The sequence below is a fragment of the Hemitrygon akajei genome, chromosome 25 (genome assembly GCF_048418815.1).
Source record: "Hemitrygon akajei chromosome 25, sHemAka1.3, whole genome shotgun sequence".
Classification (NCBI taxonomy): domain Eukaryota; kingdom Metazoa; phylum Chordata; class Chondrichthyes; order Myliobatiformes; family Dasyatidae; genus Hemitrygon; species Hemitrygon akajei.
Window position 1 is genome coordinate 21,044,919 of NC_133148.1, and position 24,387 is coordinate 21,069,305.

The window sequence follows — 24,387 nt, forward strand, 5'->3', positions numbered from 1 at the left end:
CCCCTAAGGCAGCCCTGCATAGAGTCCAACGCTGACTGGCGACTCCTGCGACGCTGCTGGTCCCAGACTGTATCGGTCTCTGCCGTTCCTTTGGGTTCATCAGGTGCGTGGAGAGGGGGAGCTTGCTACACGGGCAACAGCTCGCTCTCCATATCGTACTGCCCAGGCTTGTGTATCTAGACAGCGAGGATGCAATATCCATGGTCAACTGTGACCGACGGAGGCCCTCTACTCTCCCCTCAGCCATGACCACCTGGCTCAGCACAGCGCAAATGGCGTCCACGAATTCGACAATGGCACAACTGTTGTCAGTTGCATCTCAGACGGTGACAAGAGGGGCGTACAGGAGTGAGATAGATCGGCTGGTTGAGTGGTGTCACAACAGCAACATCACACTCAAGGAATTGATTGCCGACTTCAGGAAGGGTAAGTCAAGGGAGCACACAGCAATCCGCATCCAAGGGTGAGCAGTTTCTGGGTGTCAATAGTCCGTATCCAAGGGTGAGCAGTTTCTGGGTGTCAATAGTCCGCATGCAAGGGAGAGCAGTTTCTGGGTGTCAATAGTCCGTATCCAAGGGTGAGCAGTTTCTGGGTGTCAATAGTCCGCATGCAAGGGTGAGCAGTTTCTGGGTGTCAATATCTCCGGGTCCAACATATTGAAGCAATTACAACGAACTCACACCGACAGCTATTGTTCTCAGAAGTCTGAGGAGATTTCAATATACATAATTATTCAATATACGTAATTAATTTACTTGTTTTATTTTATTTATTATTTTTTCTCTGTCTGCTAGATTATGTATTGCGTTGAACTGCTGCTGCTAAGTTAACACGTCACATGCCGGAGATAATAAACCGGATTCTGATACTGAGATTTGCTCCGCGTGTCACCAAAGATAGCAATTTTTTTCCACGGAAATGCCGCGGAGAGCATTTTAAAAGTTGCATCACCGGCAGAGAACAAAAAGGGGAGGGTGTTGCCGGGGGGGCGGGGGTCGCTCGGGCTGGGTTTTGGTTCCACCTGTGGGCCGGGTCCCACGAAGTGTGGGTGACTGTGAATGGTCGCACGGGAGTCCCCCGTCCTGGACGCTCTGTGGGGACTCCGGTGGAGTGTATGATTGCGCATTGCGTACCAGCGTTCAGCATGGCGAGGAGTGAATGGAAACTGTATTGGCGTTCGCACCCTCGCTTTCCTGTCCTGATAAAGTGTCCCACTCGATGGTCAGCTATTTATTCCCCTCTATAGATGCTGCCTAACGTGCTGAATTCCTTCCTCCATTGTGTGCGGGTTGCTGAAGATGTCCAGCACCTGCAGAGGACATCTATTCCCCCGGCACTGCGATACCAGACCAGAGGGCAGCGAGGAGACCGGCGCCGTCCAAATGTATTTACTCCCCTCTATTCCCGTCTGCGATACCAGACCAGAGGGCAGCGAGGAGACCGGCGCTGTCCAAATGTATTTACTCCCCTCTATTCCCCTGGCACTGCGATACCAGACCGGAGGGCAGCGAGGAGGCGGTAAAGCAGCGAGGGGACCGGCGCTGTCCAAATGTATTTACTCCCCTCTATTCCCCTGGCACTGCGATACCAGACCGGAGGGCAGCGAGGGGGCGGTAAAACAGCGAGGGGACCGGAGGGCAGCGAGGGGGCGGTAAAGCAGCGAGGGGACCGGCGCTGTCCAAATGTATTTACTCCCCTCTATTCCCCTGGCACTGCGATACCAGACCGGAGGGCAGCGAGGGGGCGGTAAAACAGCGAGGGGACCGGAGGGCAGCGAGGAGGCGGTAAAGCAGCGAGGGGACCGGAGGGCAGCGAGGGGGCGGTAAAGCAGCGAGGGGACGGGAGGGCAGCGAGGGGGCAGTAAAGCAGCGAGGGGGCCGGAGGGCAGCGAGGGGACCGGAGGGCAGCGAGGGGACCGGAGGGCAGCGAGGGGGCGGTAAAGCAGCGAGGGGGCCATAGGGCAGCGAGGGGGCCGGAGGGCAGCGAGGGGGCGGTAAAGCAGCGAGGGGGCCGGAGGGCAGCGAGGGGACCGGAGGGCAGCGAGGGGGCGGTAAAGCAGCGAGGGGGCCATAGGGCAGCGAGGGGGCCGGAGGGGAGCGAGGGGACCGGAGGGCAGCGAGGGGGCGGTAAAGCAGCGAGGGGACCGGAGGGCAGCGAGGGGACGGGAGGGGCAGCGAGGGGGCGGGAGGGCAGAGAGGGGACCGGAGGGCAGCGAGGGGGCGGTAAAGCAGCGAGGGGACCGGAGGGCAGCGAGGGGGCGGTAAAGCAGCGAGGGGGCGGTAAAGCAGCGAGGGGCCGGAGGGCAGCGAGGGGGCGGTAAAGCAGCGAGGGGGCCGGAGGGCAGCGAGGGGGCGGTAAAGCAGCGAGGGGGCCGGAGGGCAGCGAGGGGGCGGTAAAGCAGCGAGGGGGCCGGAGGGCAGCGAGGGGGCGGTAAAGCAGCGAGGGGGCCGGAGGGCAGAGAGGGGACTGGAGGGCAGCGAGGGGGCGGTAAAGCAGAGAGGGGCCGGAGGGCAGCGAGGGGGCGGTAAAGCAGCGAGGGGACCGGAGGGCAGCGAGGGGGCCGGAGGGCAGCGAGGGGACCGGAGGGCAGCGAGGGGGCGGTAAAGCAGCGAGGGGGCCGGAGAGCAGCGAGGGGGCGGTAAAGCAGCGAGGGGGCCGGAGAGCAGAGAGGGGACTGGAGGGCAGCGAGGGGGCGGTAAAGCAGCGAGGGGGCCGGAGGGCAGCGAGGGGACCGGAGGGCAGCGAGGGGACGGTAAAGCAGCGAGGGGGCGGTAAAGCAGCGAGGGGCCGGAGGGCAGCGAGGGGGCGGTAAAGCAGCGAGGGGGCCGGAGGGCAGCGAGGGGGCGGTAAAGCAGCGAGGGGCCGGAGGGCAGCGAGGGGGACGGAGGGCAGCGAGGGGGCCGGAGGGCAGCGAGGGGGCCGGCGCCGTCCAAAGGCAAGTTTGCGAACAGTTGGTAGAAGTGACGTCACGGAGAGGGCCAGGGCGCATGCGCCGGACGCCGCCGTGACGTCACCGTCGCGCCGCTCGGCGCTGACAGAAGTTGGCCGGAGGTTCGGGGCCGACAGCCCGGCCGCCGCTTCACTCAGCACCGGGGAGCCGCCCCCGGCTCGGGGTAGGAGATCGCTCTGACTTTCCGACATTGTTTGGGGTATTTTCGGAGGGGGGATTAAAGCGGGTGTACTTCCTGTCTTTTTGCTCCAAACTCCAGATCAGTCGGGGTCGGTGATGCCCCTTGTTTTGGTCTGTCAACCATTAAACTTCACGGGAAGAAGGGAAAGAAGAGGTTCGGCTGGGAGTCCGGGATCCTGGGTTGATTCTTCGCGGCCTGGGGGGGTGGGTGGAGGTGCCAAGGAGGTGACACTGGGTGAGGAGTTGGGTGGAGGAAGGCGAATGGCAGGTTTCTGGGAAATGGTAAAATAAGCGGCGATTTGAGGTTTGTCGTCCAGTAAAGGCAGTAGAAAGGGTTTAAATAAGTAAGAAAGAGTTTAAGGTATTGCTGAGATTTGAATGTAGATCTCTTTCTGATATCAATCTGATTAGATTAATTTAGGATTTTTTTTTAAAAAGCGTAGAAGATATTGTGGGTGCAAGTAAGTAGATGGGACACTTATTGTCTTGTAAAGATAGTGAGAAAGCTTTGCTGTTAAAGGCTATGGGAAGGAGGAAAGTGAACCAATGAATTGTATTGACTGACAGTGGCTTTGGGGAATAATCACAGGAGTGCCTCTAGATGTATCCATGCACCGAGCTTAAATTAATTTAGTTGGGGGAATAATTGTGGATGTTAAACATTTAAAAGGGTTTCATGATGGAATACAGATCATTTCTCGGTGTTGATTACATTTGAGGAAAAATGTTGCAGGTTGACGGAGATTATTTAAGTCGTACGGTTCAAGTTTCTGTGCTGCTCCCTCTGATGTTTTCAGTGCCAGAGTTTGGGCATGTAGCAGCTGTGTGTAGGGGTTGACGTGGTGGAGAACATGATTATGGCAATTGTGGAGAAGGCGTTAGTCTGAAATGGAGTAATTGTGAAGTGGAGGATAACTCTGTATATAAGGAAGCTGTGGAAATGCAGTGTGCCTGGGTGGAAATGGGCACATCACATAGAGGCTCTGCAGAAAGCACTTTCAATTCGACCTATTAATGTCCAGAATACAGATAGATTAGCCAGTGTGTGAAATGCAAGATCTTATAACAAAGAATTTTTGATTGTTGATAAACTAAAATTTTCTACTTTGATGGCAGATTTCAATAAGTACATTTAATGTCAGAAATGTATACAACATACATCCTGAAATTCTTTTTCTTCGCAAACATCCATGAAAACAGAGGAGTGCCCCAAAGAATGAATGACAGTTAAAATGTTAGAACCCCAAAGCTCCCCCTCCCATGCATAAGCACAGAAAAGCAACTCCCCCCTCCCCACCAACAAAAAAGCATCTGCACCCTCCTCCGAGCACTCAATCGTGCAGAAAGCATCAGTAAAGACACGGACTTGCAGTACTCCAAAGACTACTTGTTCATCCTGTAATTCAACATACTCTCTGTCTCCCTAATGAGGGGAATAAGAGGCGTCGCCGTTTCACAGAGAGAGGGGAGACGTAACAAAACAACTCGCTGATTTATGGTGTTAAAAGTCTGTTGCATCACTTTTCTGAGCTCTGTGCCCGGAGACCTCGGGTCCCTGGGCACGCAGCCAGCTCGCTGCTTCCGATCTCCCGCGCACTCCCGCGACACATCGAGCGGCGGGCGGCACCGGCCTCGAATCCGCCCCGTCTCCAGAGCCACGGAAATCCGGCACCCTGGAGGCGCGCTAGTCTCTCCAGGCCGCGTCCTTGGCCTATCGAAAAGCGGCCGGTGGTGAGGCCCCGAGAGCGGGTCCCATTTCCGCAAAGAACCGAAGTCAGCGTGTAACTCCAGGTCAGGGTCTTCAAAAGAACCCTGAAACTGAAGAAAAGAGATATTAGAGATGGAAATAGAGCTGTTTCCAAAAATGCAAGCAAAGGAATCGCTGTTAGGCGTCATCATCCGAAGTTCTGCCCCTCCGACCAGATGTGGTAAATCGTGCAGCACAAACTAAAAGGACAAAAAAAAAAATTAAGTTATATCAAAAGATTCAGAAAAACATCTTGAGATAAAAGACAACTCTAGAAGTTATTAATTATGCTTTACGTGGGGTAGATAATATTTCAGACTGCAAGGAAGGGCTGGTAATGACTTTTTAAAATCTTGCTAGAGGTTTGTTAAGAATTTAAGAGATTGGTTGAAGAGTTACCAAGTAATCATGATGTGTACAGGAAATCTAGTTGTCTAATTTTTAAGTTACAAGGTTACATTGATATAAGACGTGATTTGAAAATGGATGATGGTGGAGGAATGGTTTTTGTTCAAAGTGGACTAACCATAGAGTTTTGGAGACTGCAGTTGTTTGAGTTGATTGTGGTAGAAATATGGAGAAGGAATAGAAAAAGTACAGATCTTTTATAACCCTCGTGAAAGGTTAACACCTGAGATATTGGCAAGTGTGGTTATACCACTTTGGATACAGACAGACAGACAGACATACTTTATTGATCCCGAGGGAGATTGGGTTGGGATGGGGGGTGGGATGACCCGACAGAGGAATGTCACAGTGGTCAGGTCTCTGGCACCGAATCTGCTCTGTGAATCAGAAAGGAAGAGCAGAGAAGAGGCACGCTGTGGTGATAGGGCATTTGTTAGGGGACAACAAGATACTTGGGTGCCAGGGTCCAGGATATCTCAGATTAACTCCTCAGCTTTTTTTTACAATATTTTTATTCAGAAGAAAAAAAACAAGATTTACAGAGTGCAACCCATAGATACATCTCAACATAACTTGTGTACATTCATATATTGTAATAAAATTGATCAAAATGTTATAGCATAACTCATAAAGATATACCACTCTGTAATCAAAAATTTAAAGATAAGTCATACATTAGGGTTAGGGTTGAGTCCCTGAGTACAAAGATCAATAGATGTTAAGGTACCTGGAATGGGCTGCCAGGGGAAGTGATGGGAAGCAGATACAACTGGAACATTTAGACAGATGCGTGAAAGGCAGGGAATGGGGTCAGATGGGTCCCGTGCGAGTGGACGGGATTAATTTGGATCGGCATCACGGTCGGCACAGACATGGTGGGCCGAAGGGCCTCTTCCTCTGCTGTACTGTTCTGCACTCCATATCGAGGGAACCAAAGAAATGGGGTCAGTGCAGGGAAGATGCATCGAGGCAAGAGATCAGAGGTAAAGGGATGAATATCACTCTGCCCCTTCTTCTGTTGTTCTCCCAATCTCGTCTAAAATCAGTTCATCGATTTGTACCTCTCTATTCAGTCCCTGCTTGATGAGGAATCTCACTGACCACTCCAGTCACTCCAGATAATCATGATCCCTGTGACATTACAGTTGTGTTACCATCTCACGGATCCTTCCTGATGGACCAGCTGAGGCCCAGTCAATGACTTCAAAGGATCAGAGTCAGGTTTATCATCACTAACGTAGGTCACGAAACTTGTTCTTTTGGGCAGCAGTGTACATAAAATAAACAATACAATAAATACATTTTAAAAATTAAATATGCAGTGGTACAAATGGTACAAATATAGTGAGCTGGTGTTCAGGGGTTCATTGTCCATTTCGAAATTTAATGGTGGAGGGGAAGAAGCTGTTCAGACTCCTGTAGCTCCTCCCTGATGGAAGCAATGAGAAGAGGGCATGTGCTGGTTGGCAGTGGGAGGGGGGGGGGGGTCCTTAATGATAGATTACACCTTTTTCAGGCATCGCCTTTTGGAGGTGTCCTCGATGGTCTCCTGTACCCATCAAGGAGCTGACTGAGCTCTGTAACTTTTTCCAGTCTTGTGCGGTGGTCCCTTCGTCACCAGATAGTTATGCAGCCAGTTAGTGTTCTCCACCGTATGTCTGTAGAATCTGTAATACATATGTCAGTTAGTGTTCTCCACCGTATGTCTGTAGAATCTGTAATACATATGTCAGTTAGTGTTCTCCACCGTATGTCTGTAGAATCTGTAATACATATGTCAGTTAGTGTTCTCCACCGTATGTCTGTAGAATCTGTAATACATATGTCAGTTAGTGTTCTCCACCGTATGTCTGTAGAATCTGTAATACATATGTCAGTTAGTGTTCTCCACCGTATGTCTGTAGAATCTGTAATACATATGTCAGTTAGTGTTCTCCACCGTATGTCTGTAATAAATGTCAGAAATTGTCTGGAGTCTTTGGTGACATACCAAATCTCCTCAAAGTCCGAATGAAATATATCCACTTACCATCATGTCCTTGCTTTTCTGCTACAATAGTGTGTCACCTGAGGTGTGGGGTGCCTCATTCTAGCCTGTGGAACAGGAGAGAGGGTTACACCTCCCTGCACCAAGTAAACAGAATACATTCACCATGACAGTGCAGGGCATTGGAGCATGGCTCTTCTACGGTGATGTTTGGGAGAAGAACGGGGCATTTGTGTCTCATGTCTTGGCCAATATTTTTGCTTCCCCGGTGATCAGATCCCTTCTTCATCATCAGGGCCGGTCTTTCATGTCAGGCCTCAAGGTGCAGAAGTACACTTCCTCGACTGCTGTACATCCCGAAGGTCCTGTGAATATATTCACAGACTCCATCTCCATTCCTCCCTCGGACAGGGGAATTCCAGAATCTTGTGTCCAGGGATTTCTGATCTTTATCCGGCTGTCGTTGATCTGAGTGCGAACCGATTGACCACTTGGCCCAGTCTTGTGCTCGGGTCACAAGCCTCTGAGCCTGACCCAGTGGCAGGATAATCATAGAGCACTGCAGCATGGAAACAGGCCCTTTGGCCTATCTAGTCAATGCTAGCTTGGTCTTCTGTCTGGCCCCATCTCCCTTTACCTGGACCATAGCCCTCTATACCCTCTCACCCATGTGCCTGTCCATAACTTCTCTTAAATGCCCTTGTTTGCCAAGCGGAGATTGCAGAGAGAGTTGAAGATGGTTATTGTGGACTTTACATGCCAGTTTTAGAAAGAGAGCTGGGCTTGTCAGGACTTGTCTGCTGAGCAGGAAATCACAGAGAGTTGGAGAGAGTTCCTTCTGGAGCTTACGTGCCAGTCTTACGAAGGGAGCGGGGCCTGTTGAGACTTGTCTGCTGAGTGGCAGATTGTTTGGGTTGAGCTGTTGTTGTTGTTGTTGAGTGCAGTCGAGTCGCTGTCAGCTCATGGATAGTGTAGTGCGTGGCAAGATACGGAAGTAGATTTTCGTCTGCGCAGATACTGCTGTTGCCCAGGCTGGATTTGAACTCAGAACCGTCCGCCTCGAAGTCCAGTGCTGATGCCACTACGCCACTGGCTGGCCCATTAGTAACTTAGCAAGGGCCAGTAGAAAGAAGCGAGGTGTAAGCTGAGTGGCCAATAGACAATAGACAACAGGTGCAGAAGTAGACCATTTGGCCCTTCGAGCCTGCACCGCCATTCTGAGATCATGGCTGATCATCTACTATCAATACCCAGTTCCTGCCTTGTCCCCATATCCCTTGATTCCCCTATCCATAAGATACCTATCTAGCTCCTTCTTGAAAGCATCCAGAGAATTGGCCTCCATTGCTTTCCGAGGCAGTGCATTCCAGACCCCCACAACTCTCTGGGAGAAGAAGTTTTTCCTTAACCCAGGAATTAACCTCGTGAATCTACGCTGCACTTTCTCTACAGCCAGGATGTCCTTCCTTAACCCTGGAGACCAAAACTGTACACAGTACTCCAGGTGTGGTCTCACCAGGGCTCTGTACAAATGCAAGAGGATGTCCTTGCTCTTGTACTCAATTCCCTTTGTAATAAAGGCCAAAATTCCAGTAGCCTTCTTCACTGCCTGCTGCACTTGCTCATTCACCTTCAGTGACTGATGAACAAGGCCATTGTGTGAGTGGCCCTGGGCTTTGGCCAGAATGAGCGAAGATCCCGAGGAAGTTTCTAGCTGGTATGTTCTTTCTCTTCCTTTGCGTAGTGGCACACGGCCAGAGCATTCAGAACGGACCCAGGATTAGCGCCGTGCTCTTTGAGCCAGCCGTGTGAACTCTGGGAGATGTCCAGTCTTGCTGATAACTGCATCAGCATGAAGTGCGTCAAGCTGCAGCTCTATCGAGACCATGCTGAGGAACTGGAGCTGCAGCTGGATAGCCTCCAGCTCCTTGGGGATAATGAGGTGGTAGACAGGAGCCACAGGGAAGTAGTCACCCCTAAGCTGAGGGAGGCAGGCTGTTCGGTGACTGACAGGAGTGGTTAAAGCAATAGACAGCCAGAGCAGTGGACCCCTGTGGCCATTCCCTTCAATAATGTGTATATTGGTTTGGGTACTGTCGTTGGGGAATATGTTTATTTTCTGTTCCTTGGGGTTCTTCTGGGAGTCGGGAATGACGAGCTGTCTTAATTCCAACAATAGTTTATTTTAGAGTGCAAACGAACGTACAGGTACTAAGGAGCTGAGAAACAATGCTGAGAGGTAAGTGACCATCAAAGAATGCAAAGGCAAAACGAATAAAGATAGCCCCTCTGAAAAATACGGCACTTTTTTTATAATAAGAAAAGGGAAATTCCTTTGATGGGAATAAACTAGTTAATAGGCTTACATAATTAAAGCAATTACATCACGGTAATGCCCTAATACTTCGCCACTGAACAATGAGAAAGGTGGTAAACCGTTAGTTTAGCTGCTATAACGCTTTCTGCCAGTGAGTGAGGATGAACCACCACATATTGTGAAAAATACATGAGTTTGTTTGAAAGGTACAATCCTTATTAAAAGTATATTATATGATTTTTTTTTAGTTGCCTTCTGCTGATTTTTTTTTAAAAGCTTCCCAATTCTCTAATTCTAAATAATTTTTGCTCTATTATATGCCTCTTTTAGGATTTTATGTTGGCTTTGACATAATGCAGCCATCTTCCTTTTAGAACACTACTTCCTCTTTGGGATGTACCTATCCCGTGCTTTCGGAATTGCTCCCAGACGCCCCAGCCATGGCTGTTCTGCCGTCATTCCTGCTAGTGTTCTTTCCCCAGTCAATTTTGGCCAGCTTCGCTCTCATGTCTCTGTGATTCCCTTTACTCCACTGTAATACTGATACATCTGGCTTCAGCCTCTGCTCAAATTTTAGAACAAATTCTGTTGTATTATGATCACTGTTTCCTAATGGTTCCTGTACCTTAAGCCCTCTAATCAATTCCGGTTCATTGCACGATACCCGATCCAGATTGATTCCCCTCGTGGGCTCAAGCACGAGCTGCTCTAAAATATCATCTCATAGGCATTCTACAAATCCTCTCTGTTTTGGATCTAGCACCAACCTGATTTTTCCAATCTACCCGCATACTGAATTCCCCTATAACTATCATAGCATAGCCCTTTTGACAAGCCTTTCCTATCACCCATTGCAATTTTCAGACTACATCTTTGCTATTCAGAGATCTGTATATAACCCCCATCAGGGTCTTGTTACCCTTGCGGGTTTTTAGTTTCTTAGCTCTACCCGCAGCGATTCAAACTTTCCGATCCATTCAAATATAACACCTTTAGTCCTGTATTCATTAATCAGGCTTCAAATGGGGTGGAGGCAGGGGAATGGGGTTGGAAGGGTTAATAAATCAGCAGTGATGGAATGCTGGAGCAGACTCAATGGGCCAAATGTCTAAGTGTCACAATTATTGTGTCATAATCAGGGAGTTACCTACCACCTGAGTCACAGCCGACCCAGGAGATTAAAGTGATCTGTTCTGAGTCTGTCACTACCCTGTACTTACTGATGATTTTTGTAACTTTTTACAGGACATTAAAAGTGGAGGAATTGCGACTGGGTATCTCAAGATGGAATATCACATCAGGTCTACACCCCACTCAGCTCCCCAGCACCTGAATATCATCGGCCTGTGAACGTGGAGGGAGAGACGCTGGTTTGTTTCACTTCAGACCCCAGGCAGTGAGGGCTGTTGCAGGGCACCGACTGTGACACAGCTGGGGAGAAGACACGCTGTCTACAGCGGCGAGGAGAGAAACCACTTGTGTGAGGTCAGGAGCCGGTTTCAGACAAGCCGTGTAACTTCTTCAGCTCTGTGAAGGAGCGGGCAGTGATTGGGAAAGGTACACCCACTGTAACGAGAGACCGCGTGTGACACGCTGGGGGAGGTGAGCTCACCTGATCTGTGACTGGGAACGTGTTCTGTTTCCCTCAGGATATTCAGATCTTTTTTTCCATTTGAAGACAGTAATTAATTCGGTCATCTTTTCACTGACTGATCACTGAGGTCCTGGGGAAACATCGTCACCCTGCTTGAGGAGGATGAGGGGGCTCAGTCGTTCAACACGATGAGACACCGGGAAATTCACACTGGGGAGATGCCATTCGCCTGGTGTGCATATGGGAAAACAGTCACTCACTCATCCCACTTGGTGACTCACTAGTGAGAAGCTCACATGGTGGGAGGGGGTTCATTTGGTAATCCAACCCCCTGACACATTTGACCGTGGGAAGGACTTCAAGTGATCCGCGACCTGATGAATCACCAGCAGATTCCCGCTGGGGGGAAGCCATTCACCTGCACTCACTGCGGGAAGATCTTCAAGCATTTCTTCAGCCTGCAGCGGCACCAGCGAGTCCACACCGGGGAGCTGTTCATGTGCTCTGAGTGCGGGAAGGGGTTCACTCGGTCGTACGAGCTTCTGATGCACCAACAGATTCACACCGGGGAGCGGGCTTTCACCTGCTCCGAGTGCGGGAAGGGGTTCACGCGGTCGTCCGAGCTTCTGACGCACCAACGAACGCACACAGGGGAGAGGCCGTTCGTCTGCTCCGAGTGCGGGAAGGGGTTCATGCGGTCATCCGAGCTACTGGTGCATCAACAAATTCACACCGGAGAGAGCCCCTTTGCCTGCTCCAAGTGTGGGAAAGGCTTCACTCGGTCAACCGAGCTACTGACACACCAACGGATTCACAACAGGGAGAGGCCGTTCACCTGCTCCGAGTGCGGGAAGGGATTCACTCGGTCATCTGAGCTACTGGCGCACCAGCGAATTCACACCGGGGAAAGCCCCTTTGCCTGCTCTGAATGCAGGAAAGGGTTCACTCGTTCATCTGAGCTACTGGCGCACCAACGAATTCACACCGGGGAGAGGCCGTTCACCTGCTCGGAGTGCGGGAAGGGGTTCACTCGGTCATCTGTCCTTCTGACGCACCAAAGAATTCACACCGGGGAGAGGCCTTTCAAATGCTCAGAGTGTGGGAAAGGATTCACTCTGTCGTCCGGCCTTGTGAGACACCAGCGAATTCACACTGGGGAGAGGCCCTTCGCTTGCTCCGAGTGTGGGAAAGGGTTCACTCGGTTGTCTGTTCTTCTGATGCACCACCGAATTCACACCGGGGAGATGCCTTTCACCTGCTACGAGTGTGGGAAGGGGTTCACTCGGTCATCTGGCCTTCTGGCGCACCAGCGAATTCACACCGGGGAGAGGCCCTTCGCCTGCTCCGAGTGCGGGAAGGGGTTCATTCGGTCATCCCAGCTTCTGGTGCATCAACGAGTCCACACCGGAGAGAGGCCGTACACCTGCAGCGAGTGCGGGAAGGGGTTCACTCGGTCGTCTGTCCTTCTGACGCACCAAAGAATTCACACTGGTGAGAGGCCATTCACCTGCTCCGAGTGCGGGAAGGGATTCACTCTGTCATATGGCCTTCTGAGGCACCAACGAATTCACACGGGGGAGAGGCCGTTCACCTGCCCTGAATGTGGGAAGAACTTTGCACTGTCATCTCACCTGTGGTCACACCGAAGAACACACACTAAAGGAAAAGTTTAAATGTGCGGTACATACACGGGGCATTTAAACACGGCAGCTGCTGAGCCAGCGGTGAGTTCACAAGTGACTGCAGGAACTGATTCTGCAGTTATTGCTGCTGTTGGTCACATCCAGGTTTGGACCCTGGTCACTGGACACATTTGGGTTGTTTCCCCTGGAACTGCAGGTACATTTGTATTCTGCACCGATTATAAATAAATCTGTTCTGTGTGAATGAACCGGGCTTGAGGAGGATGTGGAGGGACTTCGAGTGGGTGCGGACAGGCTGAAGGAACAGACCAGAACTCAGCAGATGGAGTGAAATATGGGAAAATGGGAGCTCATCAACCTCCATGGGGAATTGAAGGGATTACGGGATGTCGGACGGCAGGAAAGTGGTGTCTGGTCACCGCCACTGATGACCTTGCTGACTGGTGGGGCAGTTGGAAGGGCAGAATGGCCTTTGCCTGCGGTAAGATGGTCACACAAAGCAGGGAGCATAACCCACTGAGTGTCCAGCAGCGTCCGTGGAGGCTGAAGTTGCGACTCGACGCAGGGCCTTGAAAATAAAACATAGACTTTCACCTTTATCATCCACAGACACTACTCGACCCGCTGAGCCCTTACAGCGTCCCGTTTTGTGGTTCCAGGGTCCAACGTCCGGCTCGCTCGGGAAAATGGGCAAAGGGCTCACAGGTGAAGCTTAAGTCAGGCGCAAAGTATTGCATTTTCAGAAGGTAAACCAGGGCAGGACTCGTACAGTGAATGGCAGTGCCCTGGGGAGCATTGGAGAACCGAGTGACCTACGTGTACAGATTTCCCGGACCGAGGCAACACGGGTGGACGGAGTAATGAAGGCATTTGGCTCACTTATCCTCATTGGTCAGGAGATTGTACTCAAGACTCAGCGCGTCGTGTCACAACTGTCAGAGATGTCAGTGAGACCACGCTTGGAGTGTATGTACAGTTCTGGTCTGTAGAAAGGATAACTTTAAGAATACAAAGGTGGAAAATACATTCACAAGGAAGATACCAGGATTGGGAGGCTTGAGATATAACCAGATGCAGGATAGAACATACAACACTATAACATAGTTGGCTCACAATGTTGTGCCAACCTTTTAACTTAATCTAAAGTCGATCTAATCCTTCTCTCCTACAGAGATCCATGTGCCTATCGAGGAGTTTCTTAAATGCCCCTAATGTATCTGCTTCTTCCATCAATGGCAGGGAGATCCACATACCCACCACTCTCTGTGTAGTTAAAAAAACACTTTCCTCTGCTGTTTTTACCCCTGGTTGAGACATCAAATATGAAAGTTTATAAAGTGATGAAGGGGATAGTGTAAAACTGGATGACAGTGGTTTAAGGTGTGTGCGAGAGAGATTTAAATAGCTCTTTAGGGGCAATATTTTCGCTTGGAAGGAGGTGGGTGTCTGGCACACAATGTAGAGGAAGTCGTCGAGCAGGTACAGTTACAGTGTCTAGAAGTCATTTGAACAGTATCATGGACAGGAAAGGTTTGGAAGGATATGGGCCAAACGTTGGTAAATTGGATGAGTTGGGTTCGGCAACTCAGGCTGAAGGACCTGTTTCTGTGCCTCGATCTGCAGACGCTGTCTGACATCTTTTGCGTCTTCACAATCCATTGGGATGGGCTGAGGCGGGATGGGAAGGGACTTCACCCTGATATCACTGTGGAGTGCACACCCTCACCAACCTCTGCTTGACCTTTCAGGATAGTCACAGACCAGCTGTCCCCCTCAGGGCTCAGGGTGGGTTTGTTCTACCTCCCTGACTGCCCCCTGCTGTGACCTTCCCCACCTCCCCGTGGAGGGATAGGGACACTCACAGATCAGGACAACTGGGACATAAACCCAAGCTTCCTCTTCATCTCACTGTAGCAGGGTGGGGACCTGCACAGATCAGGCTCATAAACATCTAAGCAACACACACAGAATGCTGGAGGCACTCAGCAGGTCAGGCAGCATCTGTGGAATAGAGTAAACCGTCAACGTTTCAGGCCGAGACCCTTCATCAGGACTGGGAAAGTAGATGTCAGAATAAGAAGTTGGGGGGAGAGGAAGAAGCATGAAGATAGGTGAAGTAAAGAGCTGGGGAGTTAATTAGTGAAAGAGATAAAGGGCTGGAGAAGGTGGAATCTGATTGGAGAGGAAAGAAAGGGAAGGGGGAAGAACACCAGAGGGAGGAGATAAGGTGACAGAGGGTAACAGAAATGAGGAATGGGAAGGGGGGCGCAATTACCGGAAGTTCAAGAAATTGATTTTCAAGCTATCAGGTTGGAAGCAACCTAAACGGAATATCCTCCAAACTGAGTGTGGCCTCATCGTGACAATAGAGGAGGCCATGGACTGACATGTCGGAATATTTATATCAATATTCTATATATCTGTTCCTTCACCTGCTGATATTTCGACGGATTGTAGTATAACTTCATTATGGTGATTGCACTTTTTTTCATTGTCCTTGCTGGTTGAGCCCTCTCTGCCATAACAGTCTCCGTAATCATGCCGAGTGGTCCATAGTTCCCAGGGTTCTCTTTCCAGCCTTCCTAAATAAAGGTGCAGCGTTAGTCTTTCTGCACCTGACCTGTTGCTGCTGGTGCTAATATCTCAGCCAAGGATCTCATGAATTCGTTTCCAGCTTCCTTCACTGTTCTTGGACGTACCTGACCGTGCCCTGGAGATTTATCTGCCTCAACATATTTTGTGACATCCTGCACCTCCTCTGCTGTAATGCAGACTATCCCCAAGATACCCCCGTTAACCCTCCCTGGTCCTGAAGTCTTTATGACATTCCCAGGATCGGGATAATATCAGTGGCATATGTCGTGAAATTTGTTAACTTTGAGGCAGCAGTATAATGATATAGAAAAAGAAGACGGTGAATTACAGTAAATAGATATAAAATAGTTAAATTAAATCAGTGGTGCAAAAATATGGAATTAAAAAAAGCAGTGAGGTAGTGTTCATGGGTTTAATGTCAATTCAGAAATCAGGTGGCAGAGGGGAGGAAGCTGTTCCTGAATTGCTGAGTGTGTGCCTTCAGGCTTCTGGATCTCCTTCCTGATGGCAGCAATGAGAAGGGGGCAGGTGTTGGGTGATGGATGTCCTTAATGATGGATACCACCTTTCTGAAGCCCTACTCCTTGATGATGACCTGGATTACTGTGGAGGCTAGTGGCCACGATGGAGCTGACTAAGTTTATAACTCCCTGCAACTTACTTCGATCCTGTGCAGTAGCCCCTCTCCCCTTATCAGACCGTGATGCGGCCAGTTAGAAGGCTCTCCACAGTACATCTGTAGAAATTTGCAAATAATTTCAGTGACATACCAAATCTTCTCAAACTCCTAATGAAATGTAGCTGCTGTCTTGCCTTCTTTATAGCTGCATCAATATGTTGAGTTCTGGTTAGGTCCACAGAGATATTGACACCTGGGGACTTGAAATTGCCCACCCTTTCCACTTCTGATCCCAATGTGAGGACTGGTGTGTGTTCCCTTGTCTTACCCTATGGTAAAAGCAGTGGAGAAATATTCAGTAAGGAACTTGCTCCTATCCTGAGGCTCCACACAAAGATGTCCTCTTTGGTCTTGTAGGGGCTCTATTCTTGAAGGGGCTTAGCCTGAAACGTTGACTGTTTACTCCTCTCCATAGATGCTGCCTGATCTGCTGGATTCCTACAGCATTTTGTGTATCTCTCTCTCTACTTGTTTTTTCTTCATTGGGTTTTCCATAATTTTCTCTGCCATGTCCACTTTTTGTCCTTCTGCTTTGAATTGTGTATCCACCACTACATCTCTTATAGTCCTCGTGGGTTTCACTTGATCCCAGTTGCCTGTACCTAACCCATGCCTCCATCCTCTGACTAGAATCTCATTACCCCCATCATTCATAGCAACACACACACACACACAGAGTACTGGAGGAACTCAGCAGGTCAGGCAGTAGTTATGGAGAGGAATAAACAGTTGAAAGGTCAAGACCTTTCATCAGAACTAGAAACAAAGGGGGAAGAGGCCAGAATAGAGAGGTAGGAGGAGGGGCGATGGAGTAAGAGGGAAGGTGTTGCATGGAAAACTTAAAGGGCTGAAGTAAGGAATCAGATAGGAGACCATGGGAGAAAGGGAAGGAGGGCACAAGAGAGTAGTGATGGATAGGTGACAATAAGAGAGGAGCCAGAATGAGGAATGGAAAAGAGAGAAGGGGAGAGGTAGAAATTACTGGAAGTTAGAAACATTAATATTCATACTGTCAGGTTGGAGGATACTCAGACAGAATATGAGGTGTTGCTGCCTCAAGCTGAGGGTGGACTCATCATAGCGATAGAGGAAGCTGTGAACCTCATCCATTATAGGTCATTGTAGGTCCCTTCTCCAGCCAGCCTTGCCCCTCACTCTAACAGGAACATGCAAGCCAATAAGTCTCAATTAAAAACCCTGAACTTTTAAGTCTCCTCACCAGGTATCCCTTTTCCTGGAAATAATCTACCCAATCAGCCTTAGTAAGTTCTTGTCTATTGAGCATGGTTTTGTAATGGTTAGCATAATGCTATAAGGGTGTCGGTGACCTGGGTTCGATTCCCACTGCTGTCTGTAAGGAGTCTGTGTGTTCTCCCTGTGACCGTGTGGGTTTCCGCCCATATTCCAAAGGCATATGGGTTAGTATATCACATGGATGTAAATGAGTGGGGTGGGCTCATTGGGCCGGAACTTCCTGTTGCTGTACTGTATCTCTGTATTGTAAATAAAAATAACATTTTCCAGCACTTCATGTTGTCATTTCAGCACCCTGGCATCTTGAATATTAGAAGCAACACAGACAAAATGCTGGAGGAACTCAACAGGCCAGGCAGCATCTACAGAAAAGAGTAAACGGTCGACATTTCGGGCCGAGACCCTTCATTAGGATTCTGTCTTGGCCCAAAACGTCAACAGTTTACTCATTTCCATAGATGCTGCCTGGCCTGCTGAGTTCTTCTAGCAGTTTGTGTGTGTTGCTTTGGATTTCCAGCATCTGCAGATTTTGTGATATGAAATATTATTTCATTGTCATTTCCTAAATCTTTCAAGTGTACAATTCACTTATTGCCATTTGTGGATAAATTTCATCATTGTACCACGTGGGAATGTTCAACCAGCCTGCTCTGGAAAGGCCTGTTTATTGGTACAAATTAAGGCCTAAAGAGTGGTGTGGAGAGGATGTTGCCTTTAGTAGGGGAGTCGACCAGAGGGCACAGGCTCAGAACAGAAACTTGTCCCTTTAGAACAGAGAAGAGAAGGAATTCTTTAGCCAGTGGGTGGTGAATCTGTTAACTCGTTACCACAGACAGCAGCAGAAGCCAATTTATTGGGTGTATTTAAAGCTGGGGGTTGATAAGTTCTTTATTACTTAGGGCATTGAAAGTTATGGGGAGATGGCAGGGGAATGAGATTGAGAGGGACAATACATCAGTCACGATTGGATGGTGGAGCAGACTCATTGGGCTAAACGGTCTAATCCTGCTCCTATGTCTTAAGGTCTTAAAACGCATGTTACGGTGATAAATTCTGCCTATCGATAAAGACCACAAAAGCTTCAATGATAAGTTAAAGCAACGCACACAAAATGCTGGAGAAACTCAGCAGGCCGGACAGCATCTATGGAAAAGAGTACGGTCGGTGTTTCGGGCTGAGACCCTTCAGCAGGACTGGAGAACAAAAGATGAAGAGTTGGAGTTAAAAGGCGGTGGGGGGGGGGGGGGGGGGGAGGGAGAAACACAAGGTGACAAGTGAAACTGGGTGGGGGAGGGGTGAATGGAAGAGCTGGGAAGTTGATAGGTGAAAGAGTCGATTTGTCCTGGTGTGGCCTCCTGTATATCGGGGAGACCCGACGTAGATTGGGAGACCGCTTCACCAAGCACCCATGCTCCGTCTACCAGAAAAAGTGGGATCTTCCAGTTGCCACACATTTTAATTCCACTTCCCATTCCCATTCCAATATGGCAATCCATGGCCTCCTATACTGTCGTGATGAGGCCACACTCGGGTTGGAGTAACAACATCTTATATTCCGTCTGTGTAGCTTCCAACCTGATGGCATGAACATCGATTTCTCAAACTTCCAGTTATGGTTGAACCCCACCACCATCATTCCCCATCCCAATCTCACCTTAACTCCTTGCCTACCCATCGCCTCCCTCTGACACTCCCACTCCTCCTTTCTTCCATGGCCTCTCTTATTAGATTCCCCCTTCTCCAACCCTGTATCTCTCTCACCAATCAACTTCCCAGCTCTTTGCTTCACTAATCCCCCTCTCCCAGTTTCACCCTATTACCTCGTGTTTCTTCCCTCCCCTCCCCATACCTCTCAACACCGACTCCTCATCTTTTATTCTCCAGTCCTGCTGATGGGTCTTGGCTTGAAATGTCGACTGTACGCTTTTCCATAGATGCTGCCTGGCCTGCTGAGTTCCACCGGCATTTTGTCTGTGTTGCTTGAATTTCCAGCATCTGCAGATTTTCTCTTGTTAATGGTATGGTAACTGTAAGATCAAGGCAATTTATTGGGACTTTAAAAATCATCCCAGTTACAGAGGCTGTAAACGTCATCAGGAGGATGCCAGGCTGAGGTAATAAACCCAGTCCAATCCCGGATACTAAGGAGCAATGACAGTGGAATCCAGCTCCTACGGTCACTTGCGGACTCACCGGTGATTCCACAGACTGGCTGACTGAGTGAATCCCTCCCCCCACTTGGAGTCAGTGAACACCCTCCCTCCAGTAGGAATGTACTTGTAATCTTATGTGACTGGAGTGAATCCCTCTCCATACCTAAGTGAGAAGTCTCTTTGTAAGTTTAACCCCAACGTGAATGATCCTGCCTTCACCACCTCCAAGGGCTGGCAGTGCTTAGATCCAGCTGGGCTGAGCAACACTGGTTGAACTCAGCATGTTGTTTCGATCAGTCTCGTCCCTGTTTCTAACACCCTGTGAAATAGGCTTAGAGTGGGAGAAGGAAGAGAGAGAGAAAAGGGAAACGCAAAGATGAGCCTACCAGCACCACCTTGCTTGCCCCTCTTTTGTACTGTACATTTCTAACACAGTAATTATTTTTCTTGTACTGAACTGATCCTATGAAGCAACAAGTTTCAGAACTGCACCTCAATTTGCCATTTCATTAGGCACAGCTGTACACATTGTTGTAATTAATGTAAATATTTAATCAGCCAATCATGTGGCAGCAATCAGTTTAAAAAAGCATACTGATGTAGTGAAGAGGTTTGGTTGTTCGGTCTAAACATCAGAATGGGGAAGAAATATGACAAGTGACTTTGACCATGGAATGAGTGTTGGTGCCAAACGGAATGGTTTGAGTATCTTACAAACTGCTGACCTCCTGGGACTTTCATGCCGAGCAGTCTGGAGTTCGCAGAGTGGTGCAGAAAATTTAAAAACATCCCGTGAGTGGTAGTTCTGCGGGTGAAAATGCCTTGTTATTGAATGAGGTCATTGGTGAATGGCCGTATTGGTTCAAGCTGACAGTAAGTCAAATAACCATGCATAACAACAGCGGTGTGCAGACCAGCATCTCTGAATGCACAACATATTGAACCTTGAACTGGATGGGCTGGAGCAGCAGAAGACCAAGAATTTGCAGTCAGTGGCCACTTCATTACATACAGGAGGTACCTAAAGTGGCTGCTAGTGTATATAAAAATATGAAAAGCACTTACAGGGTAGTTAGAGGTTTTTTTGCCCAGGGTGAAAATGTCAATTACGAGAGATGGAGGCATAAGAGAGAGTGGATGCTTGAAATCTGCAGCGAGGCACGAGGGAGCTGCAGGAACTCAGCAGGTCAGGCAGCATCGACGCAGAAAAAAAGGGCAGTCACTGTCTGGGTGGATATTCTCTATTATCACTTCTCCTGTTGGACAGAAGATACAAAAGACTGAAAGCGGGTACCACAGGCTCCAGAACGGCTTCTGCCTGATGCACCATCAATAACTCTCGGAGACGGGAGGCAAAAGATAGGCTTTTATTAGCTGCAAGCGTGACCACGACATCTTGGAGACTGAGGGAGGAGCAGTGCCTCCAATCGCCTTTATATAGGGGTCTGTGGGAGGAGCCACAGGAGCTGTCAGCAGGGGGTCTGTGGGAGGAGCCACAGGAGCAGTCAGCAGGGGGTCTGTGGGAGGAGCCACAGGAGCAGTCAGCAGGGGTCAGTGGGAGGAGCCACAGGAGCAGTCAGCAGGGGGTCTGTGGGAGGAGCCACAGGAGCAGTCAGCAGGGGGTCTGTGGGAGGAGCCACAGGAGCAGTCAGCAGGGGTCTGTGGGAGGAGCCACAGGAGCAGGGGGTCTGTGGGAGGAGTCACAGGAGCTGTCAGCAGGGTCTGTGGGAGGAGCCACAGGAGCAGTCAGCAGGGGGTCTGTGGGAGGAGCCACAGGAGCAGTTAGCAGAGGGGCGAGTCCGGACAGGTATACACATAGTTTACCACACTGCCTCATTGTAATAAATGATTCCCTAGTATGATAAGATGGACTCTTGACCTCACAAACTACCTCATTATGATTCTGCATTTCATTGTTTCCCTCCACCACACTTTCTCTGTATCTGTTACACTTTATTCTGCTTTATGATGGTCCTAACTCGTCCTACTCCAATGCACTGTGTGGTGATTTGATCTGCATGAGTAGTATTACGAGGTAAGCTTTTCACTATCTCGGTACACGCGACGATGATAAATTAAAACCAACTGCAATCAAGACTGGAGGTCTTGGATTTAAGCTGAGGGGGGTAGGTTTAAAGATGGTCTGCGACACAAGTGATTTTTATATTCACAGACCGTTGGTATTGGTTTACTATCATTGTCTACAAGTACCAAGATACAGTGAATAGGTTTTGTTCTGTGTGCCCTCCACACAGACCAAGCCATACGTAATTCAGGAGCAAAGATCAACTTGATTCAGTGTATACGTTTATATATATATTAGGAATTTGCTGTGCTATGTTGGCACATATATATGACAGCATGGTAGCATAATGGTTAGCACAACGCTTTACAGTACTGGTGACCTGAGTTCAATTCCCGCAGCTCCCTGTAAGGAGTTTGTACGTTCTCCCCTTGACCACGTTGGTTTCCTCCGGGTGCTCTGGTTTCCTCCCACAGTCCGAAGGCATGCCAGTTAGTAGGTTAATTGGTTGTTGTAAATTGTCCTGTGATTAGGCTAGGATTAAATCGGGGATTGCTGAGCAGTGCAGCTCAAAGGGTCTGTTCCACATTGCATCTCAATAAATAAATATGTAATGTAAAACAATCTTCAACAATTATAAAGATTAAAGATTTACTTAAGAATAAACACAGGGTTTAAAGTTTGGATCTGGTATAAAATGTGCACCAGTACATAAAATACCAGCATGTATTTACGTCGACATAGTAAAACAGACACAGAATACAGAATGGTAGGTGCCTGCAACACACTGCTAAGGGAGAGAGGCTGGAAGCAGAAACAGTAGCGACATTTAAGAGCCACTTAGACACATAAGCAGACAGGGAATGGAGGGGCATGGACCGCATCAAGGGATATGGGGAGAGGGCAGGAATGGGGTACTGATTGTGCATGATCAGCCATGATCACGGTGAATGGCGGTGCTGGCTAAAAGGGCCGAATGGCCTACTCCTGCACCTACTGTCTATTGTCTACTGCATGCAGGCAAAGGGGAGAATTTAAATTACCATGGTGAGCATAGACATGTTGGACTGAAGGGCCTGTTTGCATCTTGCATCTGTCACTTCTCTTCCAGCACAGCCACAGAGCTGCTGTGTGACAGGCTGGCAGACAGGTGGAGGGGATATGATGACCCACACTCTGTGTGTGTGTGTGTGTGTGTGTGTGTGTGTGTGTGTGTGTGTGTGTGTGTGTGTGTGTGTGTGTGTGTGTGTGTGTGTGTGTGTGTGTGTGTGTGTGTGTGTGTGTGTATTCCTCCATATCTGGTGCCTGTGTGTGTTGCTTTTTTTTGCCCATGTAGGCATTCGTGCCTTAAATGGAGCAAAATTCATAAGATGCACCCAGGGAAGACTTCCAGAAGCGAAGTGTAGAGAGCCCAGCTAGGGATGGGACAGTAAGTGATGTTGTAATGAGGATCGAGCCTGACCAGATGTTAGAAATTTCATTGGAGGGGGGAGCATTTTAGGAGCAGTGACCATCATTCAGAGTTCTGAATTTCTGGATAAGGCCGTCACATAAAAATGCATCCAATCTGGTATGGAGGCTCAATGTACAGGACTGAAAGAGGCAGCTGCATCCTGGGTATGAGGCTCCTAATTGAGGACATCGTCAAACGATGCTGCCTCAGGAAAGCAGCATCCAGCATTAAGGACCCTCGCTATAGAGGACGCGCCACCTCCTCATTACTAGCATCAATGAAAAGCTACAGGAGCTTGAAGGCCCACATTCAGCATCTTATGAACAGCTTCTGCTCCACAGTCAGATTTCTGATTGGTCCATGAACACTACTTCATTATCACACACATTTGCCTGCTCTGGATCTTTTCATCTCTAACCGCCGATGAGATGTCAACTATCTCTCTCCTACTTGAATCTCATGCTCTGAGTACACTGCCCTCCACTCTCTCCACATCAATCCCAACCTCACCATCAAACGCACAGGTAAGAGAGGTGCTGTTGTAGTCTGGCACACTGACCTCTACCTTGTTGAAGCCAACCAGCATCTCGCAGACCCCTCCTCACATTTACCTTGAACAGGAGTCCTGTCTTCTGCAGCATCACTAAACCTCTGGAGATCTCCCATCCTAACCTCATCATTCCTGCTCATTCCTACTTCATACCCAATACCCACAAACCTGACTGTCCTATAGCCCATTGTTTCTGCTCCACTGAACTCATGCCGACATTCCTCAATAGGTGATCTTATGTCTTTCCTCTGCATGGTGCTGCAAAATGTCACCTCATATCAGACAGCGATAATGAACCTGATTATTATCTTGCTCACTTGGGGATGGCCGATTAAAACTACATTAGTCAGCAACTGGAGAGAGTACATAAGATTTGACACAGATCAAGAATATTAAACCCAAGGCCAGATTTAGGGGTTCCTAACATTCACAAAAAGAAATCTTATGTTGTGCCTGATGATAAACACGAGAGAAATTCTAAGCAACACACAGAATATGATGGAGGAACTCAGCAGTACAGGAGATAAATAAACAGTCAATGTTTCGGGGTGAGATCCTTCGTCAGGACTCAGGTTCAATACAGGATCTGATGGCTATTGCCAATGAGAGCAGATCCAACATCAACCTCCCTTGTGAAGTTTCTTTTGGTTTCAGCAGCTACGATGGTTAAATATTCATCATGTAATGTGTTTAAACCTGCTCCCCAGAATGAATGCATTGTTGCTCCAGCAGGTAAGGTGACTGAATGAACCTCTTCCCAAGCTGGTGAAGATCATCTCCCCAGTGCAGCTATCTAACGATTGGATGACTCTATGAATCTCCTCCTCATGAGCAATCAGTTGAACAGTCTTTCT

The 24,387-nt window shown here is 48.9% G+C and overlaps 1 protein-coding gene across 2 annotated transcripts in view; it reads left to right on the top strand.

The window, feature by feature from the left end:
• Nucleotides 1–17,626, top strand: part of LOC140716398 (uncharacterized) — a 55,998-nt gene extending 38,372 nt beyond the window's left edge. The window contains exons 1-2 of one of the 2 annotated variants that reach the window (XM_073029091.1): nt 3,001–3,113; nt 10,835–17,626. In XM_073029091.1, coding sequence (XP_072885192.1) covers nt 11,561–12,856 — 1,296 coding nt within the window. In that variant the 5' untranslated portion in view covers nt 3,001–3,113; nt 10,835–11,560 and the 3' untranslated portion in view covers nt 12,857–17,626. Of the gene's footprint in view, nt 1–3,000; nt 3,114–10,834 lie in introns of those variants that run through there. The other variant, XM_073029090.1, reaches the window with a different exon arrangement.
• The last annotated feature ends 6,761 nt before the right edge of the window (nt 17,627–24,387 follow it).